This window comes from Phasianus colchicus, chromosome Z (genome assembly GCF_987193195.1).
Source record: "Phasianus colchicus chromosome Z, bPhaCol1.hap1.1, whole genome shotgun sequence".
In the NCBI taxonomy this organism is placed as follows: Eukaryota; Metazoa; Chordata; class Aves; order Galliformes; family Phasianidae; genus Phasianus; species Phasianus colchicus.
The window spans coordinates 50,237,328-50,255,810 of NC_143476.1; the positions used below are offsets into that span (position 1 = coordinate 50,237,328).

The following is an 18,483-nucleotide window of genomic DNA, read 5'->3' on the forward strand; positions in this document are numbered from 1 at the left end:
AGTTAGCAGGTGATGGAGAATTCACCAAAGAAAGATCATAAGAAGAGTTATTACTTAAGTTGCTTTCTTCTCAAACTGTTGAGTGATACAATGAGAAGACTAGTTAATAAGAAACCACACTGAGGATTCCTGGTACAGCTTGTTGAATAAGCAGTCAGAGGAAGAAAGACAGACGTTTCAGGAGTCATAGTATTTCAGATACTACAGTGTTCAGCATTATTCCTAAGGCTGCTAGTTTTCAAGTTGTAAAAGATAGAAGAGTGTTAAAGCAGCAGACAGTCTATAGAATTACTTTATAACAATTGTGCTGAATACACTGGCAGCTTTTCATCATTTGGTAATCGTGTTGGTCTGTATCCCGAGATATGTGCAGAGAAATACACTTTACCAATGGACACTTCTTTGTAATGAGACAGAAAGACTTGATGCTACTACTGAGAATGTGTGCATGAAATTGCAGGCCACTGATCCATGATTAGTGACAAGTGGGTAGGAAAACCAGAATCAATGTTGGCTATTTTTAAAGCAAACTTCCCACTACAGTAACAGAACCCATGTCCCTTCAAGAGTGAGGAGAGTAGCTGTGTGATTTTTACATATAAAGTATGAATTGAATTATTTCTAGGTGGACATAAGCAAAGCTGACAACTTCAAATGTCAACTAGTACAAGAGGACAAAATTGTTTCTGAAACTATTACTCTGTGTAATCTGTTTTGCTCTGGTTTTGTGATTTCAGTAGCAGCTTTGTGCTATCACTGCAGATTCAGGCTGTGTCTGGAAGGTTGGCTAGCTATTGAGATTTTTTCATACATTGTGGACTGAAATAATTAACTGACAAAAAACTACATGCTGTGAGAAAAGATGTTTGACATGTTGTATATATATGTGTAATTAAATGAATTTCACTGCTTTATAGGCATTTTTAACTGCCATAGGAGATAAGAACCGTAGGGCTGTCCTTGCATTGGAACATATGTTTGCACCAGTGTTGGATGGAGCTGTGTCCACTCTTCTTGGAGTATTAATGCTTGCAGGATCAGAATTTGATTTTATTGTCAGGTAAAGCATTTGTGTGCAATCTTGAATCATTTCAGTGTATCTATCCTTTTATTGTTGTGCATGGTATATCAAGCATGTTTGCATTATGGTCCTGCTTTCCTTCTGTTCTACTAACTCCTTGTTGTGTGCTAGACCTAGTAGTTTTGGTACTGCTGGTATTAAAATCTGTTTCAGGGAAATTTGACTCGCAGCATGAGAGGAAACAAAAATGGCCCCTCCCCTCTTTAGCAAAGCTGGCTAATTACGGATTTGAATCAGTTCAAAACAGCTGGTACTGTCCTGCGTTAGCTGGGTTTGATGTTTAACTTTTAGATGCTCCAGACTTCTTGAATGCATAAAAATTTGCAATGAAAAGACACACGAACTTACAAATGTGCTGCAACTGTTCTGCAAGTGATACTCTCTGAGCCATCTCTTTCTGTTTTATATGACAGTTTTATAGCAGTGCAGAAAGTAGGGAGAGAGAAAGAAAGCTCCGGTTGGGAGCTAGGGAACCATAAGCATGACCACAGAACTTCATATTAAATTTTTGTAAAGCAAAGCCTGATGGTTCTTAGAGTAGTTTAGAACTACAGGTGAACTGTTTCTTGTGGATTTAATTAAGAATGTGAATTTGTCAAATATGAGAGGAGAGCACGTTTGGGGGAGCTTGAGAAGTGCGGTGAAATAGATCATGATCTATTCCAAATAGCTCTGTAAAATCTTAGCAGCAGCACAGGTTCTTTTTGACAGGTTCTTTTTGCAGCACGCAAAAAACCACAAGCCCTAAACAGGGCTGAGGCAAATAAAAGTTCTGTGGAAGGTGACTTAACCACTTAGGTAGATGTAAGCTGGATAGATAACTAGACTTCATTGACATCCACATAATAACAGCAGCAAAATGTCAGGGGCAGAATCTTGGAGAATTGTTGTTGAATCTTATGAAGATTTTTTATTTATATTTGTAAGATCTGAAGACAGCAAGATGGTAGGAAGTTTCCTGTTGGACCTCACAAAACTTTCATGGAGATGATTATTGCATGGATGCTGCATCTCCTGAGATAAAATTTATTTATTTATTTATTTATTTTGAGAACAGGATCTTTTTGTTTTGGTTTTTTTTCTGTTGAAGAAATAAGGTAGAATTATTCTTTTAGGACCTCATCTTGTGAGAGATGGAATGCTTGACTTACACATTTAACCTAAAACTACAGGGGTACATTGGTCTTCTACCTTCAAATTTAACAGACTAGATTTTGATAAGCATATTTTTTTGTCATAGCAAATAAATGATTGTGGCAGCCCTTCACACCAAATTTGGATTAGATATTCTCTTCATGTATAAAATGAGCCTTTCAACTTTTCAACTTACATTATTTTACTCTTTTTGGCCATCAGTTCCTCATTTTCTAGCACAATTTGACTTTAGTTGGCCTATTTTAATAATACAGTAAAATAAATTATCAGAGCCCAAGTATTGTTCTGCTGGGTGAGGAAGATTCCAAACTTCCGGAAAGGGATGGATTAGTCCAACAATGTGGAAGATTAAGTAAATTAACAGACATTGTGTACTCTGAGTGGTCAGAGCTAAAATCCTCCTGTTTATCCTAGTGTTAGATGGATGAGATGCAAATGTTTTTAATGTCTGTTGTTGATTTCTGTCCCAGTATAAAGTTCTGAAGGTTTATGTTAGTAGAGTAGATTGGTTTGCTGATTTTTGCTAATGCAGATCAGAAATTCCAAAATGTTTACAATAGCAGGGTATTTGTAGTTTTACAGGAGTCTGAAATATTTGATCAGATGTGGAAATAAGGGGGCAGTAAAGTTTGTTGCCAGCTAGACAATGTAATCAGCAGACCCATTAGTAACAAACTTGCCCTCGGTTCTTACCCTACCCCTTCTCCTCGAGGAATTTACCAAGACCGGATCCTTGAAATCATTAGTTATAACACAGCCTTAAGTTTAGTCTGAGCCCCAGCTGTGCCGAATACCAACTAGCAAGGCTTTCCTTTTACTGACAGGTTTACCTTGGTATTCATGAAGGATCCCAGACCTTAGCCCTCAACGATGGGAAAGGACAACTACTTGTGCACTTTCTTCTTCTTCCATAGTACTTCAGCCTTTATGTTTGAATTGGCTGACGCAAAACAAGAGTATTCAGAGATGCTAAATTGTTCAACAAAAGGTTAGCCTGCAATGCAGCTCTGCCATTGTGAAGTGCTCTTACTCAGTACAATGCTGAAGCTCACTATAGAATGGGCAGCATTTTCTTTGCAGAAAGTGGGTTTCTGTATTGTAAGAAGGTTGCAATTTGAGCTGTTTGGTAAAACTGGAACTCACAGAATTCTAGGCGGAAAGTTGTGATTAATGAACAGCAAGGGAAAGCCTTACCTGATACACTAGAGATTTAATTAGAGATTCTGCTGTAAGATGCAGAAGCATTTCACAGTGGATTAGCTGCTGCGAGAAGAGTTCTTTTCCTTCTAGGCTAAATTGTTTAAATTCTACACCCTTCACTTCATTTGTTTGCTTCTGCTGGGTTTTCACTAATGGGGGCCCCTTCTCATTGTATTTGTGCTTTCAGTTCATTCAGCTATTCACTGCACATTCCATATTTTTGTGTTTGTGTAACACATTCATAAATAACATTGCAAACTTCCAGATTCTGAGAAATTAACAAATGTAATTTTTTTCTTTCCTTTATGAACTAACACTTTGAGTTGTGTAGCTTGTCTAATTCAAAAGTTAAAAAAAAAAAAAAAAAAAAAAAGCACAATGCTATATCTATACAGGGAAAATGATATAATTATTTAGTATAATATGAAAAATACTTGAGATTCAGTTTAATGTATGTATTATCCTAATATATTTAGGAGTACTTTATAATCTCTTATTACTAACAACAATTGTGGCTCCTCTCTCCTTTTTCCCAATCCCATAAACCTCACTTCAGGTATTTCTTTGCTGTTTTGGCAATCTTAACCATTCTGGGAGTTCTCAATGGATTGGTGCTGCTTCCTGTTCTTCTTTCATTCTTTGGACCATACCCTGAGGTCAGTAAAACTAACAGTGAACAAAAGAAATAATAGTATGTCTTTGCACCCACATCTTCCAGACCCCCCCCTCTTTTCTAGAAACATTTTATTTTTTGTGTTTTCTTGGATTTTTAAATGTTTAAAATGTTTAAATTTTTAAAAGTTTAAAGAACTTACTCTGGTTTTATTTAAAACCTGTATTAAATTTGCTATATTTATTTATTTATTTGCTGTATTTATTTATTTATTTGATATTCTTCTACTTGTATTTTTAAGTTATGGGTTTAATAATTATTGTTTTAGAGGCTGACAGCAAGCTAGGTATAAATGTAGGTTTAAGTGCACTTTTCAAAGCATGCTGTGAGTACAAACTAGTCTGTAAAATTAGACTTTTCCCCAGTATTTTACAAAAAGCCATTCCTTTTGTTACGTATACGTTCTCCTTTTTTACCTCACTGCCTCTGTTGCATTCCTCAAAATATTTAACTGTGAAGACCACCAGGAAGGCCTGTGCAGACCAACATACACCAGTGGTGGTCCACAGACCACACCTTTATAACCATGACCAGAAGTCTGCCGAAAGGCTCCCCTATCCCTGCGATATGTTCTTGGCTCAAGGAAAGTTCTTAACAGGCTGAAGGTTTCACTTAAATGTCAATGATTTTACTAGGAAGCCCAAATCCAGAAAAAACAAACAAACAAAACCCCGATTCATATATTGATTGTGTTTATGGAAAGTAGCACACAGTTTAGGTGTGTAGCAGTAGTAACACTTGAGGTGTTTGTTTTGTATTAGTAAAACATTTTTGACAATAGTGTGACATCTCTCATCTTCATGACAGATAGTTGGTCCCTTATTCAAACAATATATACATACATGTTAATACAATTGTGTTAATATTATTTATGTATTTGTCTCTGTTTGCATATAGCCACTGAGCTGTACTATACATACATGTTCAATTTATGAAACCACTCAATATATTCTGAAGGGGGAGGGAAGCCCACATATTATTTATATATCTGTAAGTGTGAATGCATTTGCATGTACATATACATGCTGAAATAATACCTTGGAAAATCTCTGTAATTGTTTTCATATGCATATCCGCAAAAGAGATCTTGTCTTTCTTTCATGTATTTTCTTCAGTTGAGTAGAAATATTCATCAGGATTCAGGTGCATTGAAGAGGAACATTTGTATGAAGCATTAATGATTAAAAGGGTAATGTTAATTGCATGTTACTGAATACTTGTAATTATAGTTAGCATTGTCCTCATCAGGTTTCTCCAGCCAATGGTCGAAACAGATTGCCCACACCATCTCCTGAGCCACCTCCCAGTATTGTGAGGTTTGCACTGCCACCTGGGCACACAAATAATGGATCAGATTCCTCTGATTCAGAGTACAGCTCTCAAACCACAGTGTCAGGCATCAGTGAAGAGCTTCATCACTATGAGGCCACCCAAAGCTCTGCGGTACCAGTCCATCAAGTAGTAGTGGAAGCCACTGAGAATCCTGTCTTTGCAAGATCCACTGTAAGTATCTCACATGTTGACTGCTGGAAGGGCAAGAATGTTTGAGAATTTTTATTGAAATCTGTTTTTTTTTTGGAAGACTTCTAGCTAATTATATTTTATGACTTTGTGCCAAAACTTAGAGCACATGTAAACAGGGGATGAAGGCTTTTTTTGAGAATCAAGTTGTGTATGAGATGATGGTTCAAAAGTGAGATCTTTGGCATGTATAGTTGCTATTACATCATATTGGCAACAGCCTCAGGAGAGAGCTCTCAGTCTGTTTGATGACTGTCCTACATGACCTGTTAGACAGAGTCAGGAGTGATTAAGAGATTCAGACCTCTTCCACATAGCCCCTTCTGGATCACCATCTCACATACCTTTTTTTGACAGCAAACTTTGGGGAGAAAGATTCATAGAGTCCAGAAGAAAAATCCAAATCTTGTGCCTGTTGCATCTTGCTACTGGGTTGGCATAAGTGAAGTTTCAAAGGAAAGTGAAAAAACTCTTGTCTCCTACCCCTGCTGATGCTGCATGCTGAGCAGCAATGTGGATCTGTTTTTGTTCAGCAGAGGCCTAGAAATAGGTACAAGCAGAGCCACATTTGAAGTTAGTCACGGTTTATTGACTGATGTGGCTGCTGTGCTTCACGCTTTTTACAGAAATCAGAAAACAGATTCCTACAGTCTATACAAACTATCCTTCTAACATCCTGTGTATATAGCCTGCATGGAGTAGAGGCTTTTCCAAATGCCTGCAGTTCTGCTTGCTGAATCACTTAAAATGAAGTGCTTGTTATCTATCCTTTTGAAAACATGGTTCAGCATGTGGGAAGCTTATAATATTTTCAGCTATAGTCCTGCATTTCTGTGATGTTACACTTTCCAGGTTCTTGTAACTTCAGACAAAAACTATTTGGAAAAAATCAACAGTTATAAGACTATAGAATATTACGTTTGTAGAGTCTGAGCCTAGAATAAAATGTAGGAGAGCATAGCGTTCGTTGTCCTTGCTTTGACAGAGGCATAACTGTGCATCTGTCTTTCAGGTGGTACAGCCGGAGTCAAGGCATCAGTCAAGTCCCAAATTGCAATCAAATCCAGAGGCCAGCACACAGCAGGTGTGGCGTCAGGGCAGACAACCCAAGCGGGAAGTGAGGGAAGGACTGCGACCACCTCCTTACCGCCCTCGCAGGGATGCTTTTGAAATTTCTACTGAAGGGCATTCAGGACCTAGCAATAAGGATCGCTTGAGCCACAAGACTCGTTCCCATAACATGAGAAGCCCAGCATTTGGTGCCATGGGTGTTTCAGGATCAGCCTACTGCCAACCTATCACTACTGTGACTGCCTCAGCTTCAGTGACTGTTGCTGTCCACCCTGCTGTGCACAGTCACAGCTCTCGCCGGGGGAGCTTTCCATCCTGTGAAGGACACCATGAAGACAACCATGGGATGTTTGAGGACCCCCATGTGCCTTTTAATGTGCGATGTGAAAGAAGAAATTCTAAAGTAGAAGTTATAGAGCTTCAGGATGTCGAATGTGAGGAGAGGACAGCTAGCAAAAGCTCAGAATAAGGTGAGTCTTTCTTTCTGATCTATGAAATTTGTCTGTGTCAGGCAATGATGTGCAAAAGAAAGGGGCAAGATAAAAATTTCTTAGGAAGACTTTAGATATGTTTGCTTCTTGCTTCCTCATCATCAGTCTACTGACTATGAACACATTTCATTTTATACTAGATAACATTGCACATTACAGCACTAGCAATGTATGGGTTGTCCATAAATGAACTATTTCCAAGCACTTTGCAAAGTGAATGCATATGGTGCAGTCTCAGTTTACTACATGGGGAAGGTGAAGCAAGTTGTGTTATGTGTTCTGAGCTGTGTGATTGCATTTAGTGTTGATAGATTCGTTCTTCTGATGACTGAATGACATAGTCTAGGAGTGTGTAAAATTGCCAATACTTTGAGTCATCTCCTAAAGAAAATTCAGTGAAAATTCACTGTGGTGAGGACTGAATCCATTGGGTGATGCACTGAATGAGAGAGAGGGGAAGGCCTCACCTTGCCCGGTACTCTGCTGAGCTGGGGGGCGTCTCCTTAACTGTGTTCAGAGACCTGTCCAGCCTGTTCACAGCTTGGGGGAGTCCTTGATATAAAGCTTCTTTCCAAACTTCTCAATGCACAAATAGCCCTGAATGCCTTTAGCCTCACAGTCTAGAAATATTGCGGGTAATAGTATTGAATAAAGAAATACTTGGGCTCAGCTTTTACTAGTTTAACTGCAGTCTAAGTTTCAGCTGTACCCAGTTTCTGTTATAGCTTATCACTCCCTGAAGCGGCCATTAGTTTTGACTGAATTTGTGGCAGGAGTCTAAAGCTGGGGACTTACAAATGAAAGCATCTGCTGGTCTTTCTTTACCAGGAGTGAGGTGAAAGAAAAGTGCGCATTTCCTGACTTCTAACTGTAATCATAAGAAGCAAGTCTTAGATTAGCATGATTTGTTCTGTTTCTTGAGCTGTAGTGAGTGTTTATTTGTTTTTGTTTTTTTTTTTTTCTCTTTTATTTTTAAAGGATAGGAACTGTAGGAGGAGGAGGCCAAAGATTGAAAACTGTATTTCCAGAACTGCTTGAAGAGAACTGCTCGACGTTGTAGAAAAGGACATGCTGCATCAGGACAACAGTTTACCGTTACTGTAACCTATTGTATTATTTTGTTAAATATGTCTTGAAGTATTTAAAAGATGTACACATATGTAATATACAAGAAAACAATGTAAAGTAGTATAATCTGGAGTCATTTGGCTTCAGACAACAGAGTGGGGACGTTGTCATTTGTGCTCTGTACTTATTGTACATTGATATCTCTGCCACAACTAAGCTTAATCTAGTTCTAAATTTCAGCATAAGTTGCTGCTGCTTAAATATTGTATAATTTACTTGTATAATTCTATGCAAATATTGCTTATGTAATAGGATTTTGTTTTTTTGTAAAGGTACATGTCTGTTTAAAGTATTTTAAATCTGCGTATCACAACCCTGTGGTAGTATGAAATGTTACCGTTAACTTTCAAACACGCTATGCGTGGTAATTTTTTAAAATAAGCAGGTATGAAGAAAAGCACGTTAATCTCGGATGCTTAAGTAGGTTTAGCTATGTGCAGTTTTTGTTTTGCTGTGTCTGTTGATGTGTGCATCTGGAAGTGTGCATGCCTGCATATGTACGTTCCTGGTGTACCGTAGTTTCTCTTTCACTTTATGGTGACCCTCAGTGGGCTTATAAACCCACTGATGCTGATGTGAGTCTGCCTTTCCCTCTTAGCAGGCAGTAGTGAAAACTGCATTGGTATTTACTACCGTATACCATAGACTGCCATCATCAGAGGCCCAAGATAAAATGGAAGAGAAGACAGGGGGCCAGGGTTTGGGATTGTGGTTCCACTTCCTACACTATGAATGACTTGGTTCACATGACTTTGGTCAAGTCATGTAACTGCCCTGTGCCTCAGTTTCTGATTCTGTAAAATGGGTATAATTTTGCTTACCTACCTCCCAGAAGAGTTATGAGGCTTAATAACTGTTCATGAAGTGCTTTGATGTTTTTGTGAAAGGTGTCAGGTAAGTGCAAACAACTATGACCATTATTTTGTTATTTCCAAAGGTGCTGGTAGTTATAGAAATTCCATGAACTTTATCTTGATGTTGATACTGTTAACTATGAGTGGCATTAGAAGCTGAATAATGGAGTTGTCAGATGGGTAGCCACAGCTCAGCTTTGTCCTTTCACTGTTCAAAGCAGTATCTTCTGTCACCTCGTTTTCATGGCAGAAAGGAAGTTAATAGTAAGCGATAAAAATCAAATGGAAGGATAAAAAAGTATATAAAAATCTTCTGTTTTCACTTATTAATATAAATTGCTTTCTATTGGGTCCAGGGCTGTAATTAATGACACACAAAGCCTGGGGTGTTCTTTTTTCTGTTGTTTGTATTTTCCCATGCTGCATTGGCACTTTTTAATTAAAACAGCTTAATGGGGATCGCTTTGCAAAACTAATTTAGCTTTTTGTATTATTATTTTTTAACTAAAGATGGATTGCTGCAGGTGAAGGGTCTGGAAAAAAACGCTACAATATGTGTTCTGGTTGGAAAGAAATTCTAAGAATGGAGAACCTTAGTTTAAAATATGAAAAGTTTTCATTTTCTCTGTCATCCACCTTCTCCATCTGTTTTTCTGCCCTTCTACGAGCTGTTTTTTAGAGCAAGTAGAAATGCAAACGTATTTTCAGAGCCAAGTAAACATGGCCAGCATTCAGTTTCTGAACGCGGTACTGGTGAGGCTTTTCTGTAAGTGTGGTACCTGAATGGCAGCGGTTGTTTCTTTGATGGGAAAAGGTATTTCTCCAGTGACTTCAGGGAGTCTTATCTTTGCCCACAGACCTTCCTAGCGCAGCAAATGGGGATAACTAGAATGCACAAGTTTCCATGCCTTTTTGCTCACTTGAAAACACTTTGATATGAGGCACTTGTTTACAGATCTCCAATGTGAACGCTCGAAGAGCAGGTGAGAGCCTGGTATTGTTCCCATGATACATAAGCTACTGTTTCAATGTACACTAAGGGTTAATGTCGCAACTGCCTACTGGTCCAGTTCACTGTCTAGCCTGAAAAACCTTAATGACAAAAAGATGAGGGGCCCCAATTTAGCACTAGCAGCACAGTGACCTCAGATCATAAAAACTCTGCAACAAAACTGTATGATACTAATTGGAAGCTACCTTCAACTGCCAAGTGTGTGTGTGCTCCTGTGTCAGAGGTCAGCAGGGCTCCCACTGACACCACTGTTGCCTGGCTGCAGGGCTGAGGCCTCGCTCCCTTCTCCTCCTTGGGGCAGTGGTGGCCAGGAACGGGCCAGGAGAGCACAGCGTCTCCACCTGCCCTGGCCTTTTCCTCCTCACACACGCCTGTGCCTGAATAGCTGCTGCCTCTGCGCGGTGTGTGCCTTCTTTCCAACGTCAATCACATTGGCCAGGGTTGAACTCAGTGGCTGGCAACATATGTTTGAGTTTTGTTTTTTAACTTTTTTAATAATGGGTGATATTTATATTTTTGTATCATAAGAATGTTTTCTTACAGTATTTGTCATGCCAGTTTATAACAAATGAAATGCAGGGATTTTATTTCTATTGGAAACACTATTACAGCTATGTTTTTACTTTTTAATGGATTTTTATTTGTATAGAGTGCTTACTAATGTTAAATAGGAAAGAGTATATAACATTTACATTAAGAACTCTTCGTAGCTTTTAGCGTAAGGAGTTAAAAGGAAAAAAATATTCAAACTGGGTCTCATTGCCTGCCTGTTTTGGTAGGAGTGGGTTTGTGTCATTTCAGTTACAAAGATAAAATTATGCCATATAATTTATTTATATGAAAATTTATTTTTGTAGTGTACATAGTAGTCATCAAGTCTTTTGACAGAAGTATATTTTTAAAGAGTTATATGTAATGATGATACCAATATGTTTGGAACACTGCTGAGATATGATTACGGTGCACACTTTTCCTTGTAAACCCCCTAGCAGAAAAGAAAGTGTTTTAACAGTGTTAAGAGAGAGTGTGAATATTCATACAATTCTGAACTGTGTTTTAGTTACCATTTGTGATCTAGTGTGGTTCTCATTTTAAACTTTGAATGGAAACTGTACAAACTCTCTAAATATTAATGTTCAAACACTGATAGAAATTCTAACATGAATAAAAACTATTATAACTTATTGGTTACGGATGTGGTTGTTTTATAGAATGCTTTTTTTATAGAGTAGTCAACTGTGCAGATGCAATCATGCAATTATGCTGATTTGAAGTGTGGATTTGGGATGTTTTAATATTCAGGATGTTTAGAAGACCCAGATTCAGAACATTTTGGAGCCAGAGCCAATTCTAAAATTGTGTCTAAAATTGTGCTTATCTGTTGATTCTGTTGCTCTGTCTGTGTTAGGAGGATGTGGTTAGGACTGGATTATGCATTTCATTTTCATTCTGAGGAAAACATTTTACATAAACATTCAACACAAGTAAAGCAATCTATGTATGGATTTAGGGGGGTTAGAAATAGCAGGAAGTTTCTTGGCTTTTCTGTTCTGTTTTGTTTCTTAAAATGTATTAGAGAAATAAGCTGCTTTTCCCACCTTTATGGAACATCAACAACATTACAGTTCTAAAAACTGCAGTACTCCTTAAGACGGGGGGTTTAAGGAGTATGCAAGCATGTGCAAGCCGGAGTATGTTCCCTGTGCCCAGTCAAGCCCTGCATTTCTGTCTGAAGTCACTTGTTCTATAATCCCATGTGTGGTTTGTCATGTGCAAGCACACTTGGCCATGCATCCCAGAGAGCCACAGAGACAGCAGTCCTCTCCTTTGTCCTGTAGCCCCTATATGCATTAATCACAAGTCTTCTACATTTCACATAAACAAAAGCCCAAGTGTGTCTAGAGATAATTTAGAATTCAGCCTCTTAATGACGAGATGAAATGCAAACACAACTTTTTACATTCTCTGGAAGTTCCAACAAAAAAAGAGAAATACAGCTAACAAATCTTTAACTGCAGAACTCTGACAAACCGTTTTTTTATTCTCAAAATACTCTCTATCAGATGCTCAAGACTGGACAGACCAAGTCATAGACAGGTTTGGCCTTAGTGGGTCATAGGCCATAGTGTCCACTGAAATCTTGTATGAGCTGAAATTGCTGAGTTTGCCCTTTGTGTCCCAGCTGTGCACAGGAGCTGCTTCATCCACTGACTGGAGACCGTAGGAGTAAATCAGGATATTCTTGCAGCCAGAATGCAGGATTTTTCTTTCAGAATTCCACGTCACATCAATGATAGCTATTCACCTTACACTAGTAGTCATGTTTAGATTTCTTTAAGATGTCATTTATTGCTGTTGGTCTTATTAACCTCAGGTAGGATTTTAATCAGTTTTTTGTCGAAGATTGGCTGTATTTATTCAGGCCTTAAGTAAAAAGTGGCCAAATTATTGTTGGCATAATGGATGTATTTAACAGCTTCAGGAATGCTGCATGCTGCTGAACTGCAGCAGCACTGATGTATGAACAGGTGTTTCATTTTTGTTAACTTTCACTCCCAATGAGCATCTGAGACACCGACTGTTTATATCTGAGAACCACCTTTGCCAAATTGTAATTACTTTTAATGGCTGCTGCAAGTAATGAGAACAATTACTATTTCCCTACTCCATTTAATCATTCTTGTCCTTTTTGCTGCAGACGCATTGGACCTTACTGCTAGAACAGGATGCATGCCAGAAAACTGCATTACCCAGCCCCCGAGCACCTTAAAAAACACTTGCCCTTTTAACTTTGCATGGTTAATTACAGGTAATTAAGTACAACAATGAAGCAGCACTGCTGCTTTGACAAAATCATTTAACATATACATTGGTGTTGGTACTGCAGGAGCCATTCTAACTCCATGGATATTGCAGAGGTGGAGGAAATCTGCTTCATTTTTTTGGTTGTGGCATTAGGGTTATCCAGGCTATTTACTACACTACACCCTTTCCGAGGAATGTTTCTACCCTCCCTTTAACTACATGGGCAAGACATTGGTGTTAGTGCTGCCATGGTAGCTTCTGGCCACTGATGTAGAGTAAGGCTGCTGTGGAGATGATTGTATCTGCCTTATATTGGTTAGTGCTTTGTAACTCGGCTCACCCCAAGAAGCAGCAAGTGTATTAGTGGATAGCTCAGTTTATCTTGCTACTACATGCATCCTCCCAGGCCTTTCTCTGGACTTAACCCATCAGTTCAAAGTTGCAGGGTTTTTGAGCAGTGAGTTTGAGTAATTGGCATGGTTGGAGATACGTTTTGCATAGCAAGGCACAAAGCCCCTGGTTCTCATGTCCAGCGTCTCTGTCCCTTGAGCTCAGCCCATCACAGTGGAGTGACTGCAGGTCTCCCTACAGAACCAGTGAGCTGTGGAACTCGCTGGGAAGCAAGGCCAAAACCAGGCTTGCGGGAGGAGGAGAGTTAAGGAGCTGGAGGCAGGAGCAGCTTCCCAAGCAGGGGAGGTCTCTGCCTTGGCTGAAAAAGGGAAGTCTGTGAGGCATGGCCCAGGCTTCGCTCATGGGTGAGTATGTGGGTTTCCCCATCGGTTGAGGGGTGAAATTGCCACTGAGGTGCTTGAAAATGACTTATAGCAGAAGGGAGGAATCCTGAATGCTTTGAAGGATAGAGAGTTCCACCATCTGATTCAAGAGAGCCAGCATTTAAAGCTAGTGAATTTAAAGCCTGAATAAGACAGATATTTCCTGTTCCAAGCTCCGTCAGTTTTGGCAGCCCTTGGTCTCCTGTTGGGGGATAGGCCCATAGTAAGCAACATCTGTCTGGCCTTCTGGAAGAGGAGGGAAGGGGAAGGAATTAAACAAGAATGATTTGGTAGCTAGAAAATACTCACGGGAGTATTATTATGCTTCTTTTTTTTCAATTTCTGTTAGGTTGACTCATGGAGATGATTTCCCATTCCCTCCCTCATGATGTATGTTGTGCCCTGCACAGAAGATGAGGAGTTGCAGCCCTCAGGCCTACCTTCATGTGGGGACCCTCCTTCAGCAGGTTCATCACCTCCCAAATGGCACTGAAGATGGGATGGATTAAAACTAGTTTTAATCAAAAAAAAATTTGAGATTAAAATACCAATTTATCCTTATCTAATTATAAAACATGTAACTCACCTGTAAGTACAGCTTATTTCCAAGAGCCAGATGGGTTGTTTCTTCCCATTAAATGAGAAAGCAGATGCTTTATTAGCTGTTAAAACTAATAAAGATCAGATATTTTATTTCAGAAGAATAATTGCTACAAATAGGAAGCTCACAATTTTCACCCTACGTAAACAGCAGTTATTTGCCATAAGATAATTTGGGCAAACCATCTTTCACTTCGTTGTCTCCCTATCAAGCAACCTTGATAATAACAGGCTACGTATTTTAACTTCAGAATATTTACTTTGGTAGCCAATTATTTTGACCTATTTTGCAAGTTTTTAGAAGATAACAGGTTCATCTTTAAATAGTCACAGAAGCTAAAGGGGAATGTTACTGTACGGTATCACAGACCTCTGCAAGCTCTTAGGTAACACTGAACAGCTAAAAAAATTTGTTTCTGATTGTGTAGTATAGAGCCTTCTATCTGGTGAAAGGGTAGGGAAGACCTCTTTTTTTGTTCAGCTTTATCATCTTGTAATTTGCAAAAACACTGACAACTAAATTCTTGTATAGTCAAATGAATGGAATAAAAACACTTATCCATGGTATAAGCTCTGTGAACACCATGCAGACACTGTTTCATCCAGTAGGCTTACACTGAACTGAGCAAGGAAGTGGAACTGTAAATCAAGAGGAGTTAATTTTTAGCCCTTAGTAAGATGTAACTATGAATATAACTGATTATTAAGCATATAATCTGTGAAAATACTAACAAATACCTGAGCTGCAGTGATCAGCTGTCCTGCTTAATTTGCTTGACATTTCTCCATTCAGTAAAACTTTTTGCTCTGCATCTCTGTGCTGCTGTCAGGCATTTCAGCCTAGTTTTAGGGTAAGTGTACGTATGGAGACAGGAAGTGCTTTTAAGCACACTGTCTGTAACAGATAATCTCATAAATATGTTCCCCAATTAATTAGATAATGCATGGGCTTGAATCAATTTCAGCAGGATTTTCTCTAACGCAATAGACTGTAGTGTTCCCAAGTAATCGCTACAGTCCACTGGATCAGTAGCCCATGAATTAATGAGGATTTACACATTAGCTGGTTATGGTTCCTTAGGAACTATTAAGAACTTTTAAACATTTTGTTATTGAAATGAACATACAGGAGCATCATGGAAATTCCTGCCAAATCTGATGGGAATAGACCGTGAGTCAGCGAGTTAGCAAGGGCATTTAAGAGCCTGGAGCAAGAACTACTTTTAAACTGTCTTCAGTGGAAATTACTCATAGGTAAATCTGCATCACTATCAATCTTCCCTAGTTTGGCTGCAGGGTGTGGTCCTGCTGATGCTGTCCACACCTTTTAAACCCACAATGTGACTTGGGCACAGTAGATCATCCCTGTGGAGGCCTCCATGTGTTGTCACTATGGAAAGTGTGTCTGGACTTCTGACTGCAGATGCTCCAACTTGCATTTGATCTACATTCCAAAACTGTGGGTGAGAATCAGATCAGGATGGTTTTTAACTCCCTTGAGCTGCAAAATCGTACTTTTGTCACTAATACCTGGGGGTATTTCAAATAGATTCACACGCCTGGGGAGACTTTTTGAGCTGGAATGGAAACAAAACTGCACAGAGGGGAAGAGAAGTTTGTGAAGTGCCCTATCTCTCTGTCATCTAAGACATGCAGTGGAGCTGTGCAAAAGCATGCTCCTGAAACTTAGATCTAGGCTTTGAGCTTACTACCATTGCATACACTTTTCTGTCTCTCTTGTGATACTTCAAATTTTATTCTGTTTTGGCCATTCTTTATTGAATTATCATCTTCTTATGTTCCTTTTGCTTAAAACTTATGACATTTATAAGAGAATTACTGTAGCCTCCATACAATGACCCAGACTGTACCCTTTTTACCTCTGTGGATCTCAGCAGGGAAACAGCTCTTTATTTTTTCCATTTTTATAGGACATTAATACATCTATGACACTATTCTTCCTTTCTTTTCCCTTCCCTTTTCATGCTCCCCACTTGTATGTCCACGTAGAGCTGTCCCTCAGGCATCCAGCAAGGCTTATCATGGGCTGGAAAATGCAGCAATGCTTGGTGACATCCGTGGCCTGAATGCTAGAAGGGAATTTCTCTAAAAAGCCAGTGGGAAAAGCTGGTGTGGAAGTACCATATCTCTTGTGAACCTGTAAGGTAGTACAAATTGAAGGTGGGGGGAATCCCCTAATAATATCACTCCACAAAGCCTCTCAGGGAAGAGAGTTCTCTGAGAAAGGGTCATCTGAATTTCTTCTGCTTTGTCTTGTTTCTCTGCTTTGCATGTACATTTCACAAAGCATTGCATGGTTCCAGTTCTGCATGAGTCTTAGGAAGAGTTTTACATACACGCACACATGCTCTTGTTTTTACTTGCTAGTCTCTGCAGATGCAGGGAGAGTGCATACTGAGAGAACAGCAAAGAGTTGTGAGCCATACAGCAGAAAATGAAGGAAAACAGCAAAAAAAGTGAAACAAGAGAGAAATATACCTGAGTGCACGTGGGAAGACTCACAAAAGTTTCTTTAAGAGGTGTATTTGAAGTTTGTATGAAATGACAAGGGGTGCTGTTCTGCTGGACAAGGGAGGCTTAGCTGTGCCTGGATGCTGAGCATAAGAGCCTAGTGTTCCCGCTCATAGGGAAGGTGATAACTTGCTTTGGGGGATATTTTTTATAATGTTGATGCTGGCTTTTTGAATGTTTTTCTATGCGATGTGTGTGTGTCTATGTGTGTGTGTGTGTGATGGGAAACACACGAGTGTGTAGAGAGAACTGTGGTTTCAGAGTGTGGAATTTGCTACTGGCAAGTTATTCTAGCATGGAGGCCAAGAAAAATACCAGGTAGGCTCATATTTTTGCATGTGCTTTTTTGTTCTGAAATGTTATAAAAGTCTTCAAAAACTCAGTAAGTTGCACCTGGGAATTTTCTTGTGGCTGATGATGTTCCTGGTGGACATCTCTTAATATTCTGTTTCTGTTTAAGTTTTTATTCTTTAGCAAACTCCTGAAGGTTTGCTTAGATGAAGAGGCTCCAGATGACTGTCCTAGACTGGGGCCCAGCTTCACTAACTCTCTCTAAAAATTTTCTTATGTCCCTTCCTACTGACTATATGAGTCTGCAGACCTCCTTCCCACACTCCCATTCTTTTAAATCATCTCTTCAGGGTACAAATAGCAGAACAGAAGGACACTGACTCACTGCAAATAGTCCTGTTAGCTTCCTTATGTATGTATAATAGAAGAAAAAGATTTTGAATAGAAGGCACTCCACCCTGACACATAAAATTATTTTCTCTGCTCTCGGTAATTTTCTCTTTAAGGTCTTCTTTGCATAGATTCTGGGACAAATGTTTGATTGTTTCCCATTGAAATTTAGTGTTAGATCAGCGGTGGGTTGTGGTCCAGCAGGCACATTTCTCCTTTTCCAAAGAATACACATCTTCTTAACAGCCATCATACCATTCCTCCTGCACTATCAAGCAGGATAAAGATGTGAAAAAACAAAGACTTTGGAAAATGTAGTGAAAAAGCATCACTGTAGGGATGTATTGGAAGCTGTCGTTTAGAGGACAGTTGCTGCACTGGCTTTTCTGTGGGGATAGGTTGTACATGTGGCTTGGTGTGGTTTTCTACCTCTTGTACCTCTGGTAAAAAAGAATGGAATGAGTCTAGGCATATGCTCATTTAAGCAGTTTGTTATCATAGCAAGAGAGAATGACAGCACACTAGAGAGTATGAAATTGAAAACTGCATGTTCCTTTCAAGCTGCTGAAAGAAGACACTGCCTCTATTAAATGTACAGTTTGTATGCTGCTGTTTGTAACGATCTGTGCACATCCTGGGGTCTAACGCCAAAGCATCTCTGTTAGATTCTCTTGAATAATTTTAAGGCACATGAGGTGAAATACAGATGGTAGATCTGAAAATGACTCGGAATACGTAAAACTATATCTGAAATTCTGTCAGAGAGGGTGCTATGCATTTCTGATGAATGCTGAAGTGCTCCAAGATATGTATACCACCTTCTGGAACTCATCCCTATGCTAGGTATATATTCAAACTATTATTTTGGATATTATATATATATAATAGTTTGGATAATAGAATCAT

At 39.1% G+C, this 18,483-nt stretch overlaps 1 protein-coding gene across 4 annotated transcripts in view; it reads left to right on the plus strand.

The window, feature by feature from the left end:
- The window catches only part of PTCH1 (patched 1), a 62,726-nt gene extending 54,227 nt beyond the window's left edge, over positions 1 to 8,499 (plus strand). For 2 of the 4 annotated variants that reach the window (XM_031608201.2, XM_031608202.2), the window contains 5 exons: positions 918 to 1,060; positions 3,993 to 4,092; positions 5,358 to 5,612; positions 6,643 to 7,171; positions 8,171 to 8,499. In XM_031608201.2, coding sequence (XP_031464061.1) covers positions 918 to 1,060; positions 3,993 to 4,092; positions 5,358 to 5,612; positions 6,643 to 7,170 — 1,026 coding nt within the window. In that variant the 3' untranslated portion in view covers position 7,171; positions 8,171 to 8,499. Of the gene's footprint in view, positions 1 to 917; positions 1,061 to 3,060; positions 3,783 to 3,992; positions 4,093 to 5,357; positions 5,613 to 6,642; positions 7,172 to 8,170 lie in introns of those variants that run through there. The other 2 variants (XM_090130587.1, XM_090130588.1) reach the window with 2 other exon arrangements.
- Positions 8,500 to 18,483: the final 9,984 nt, after the last annotated feature.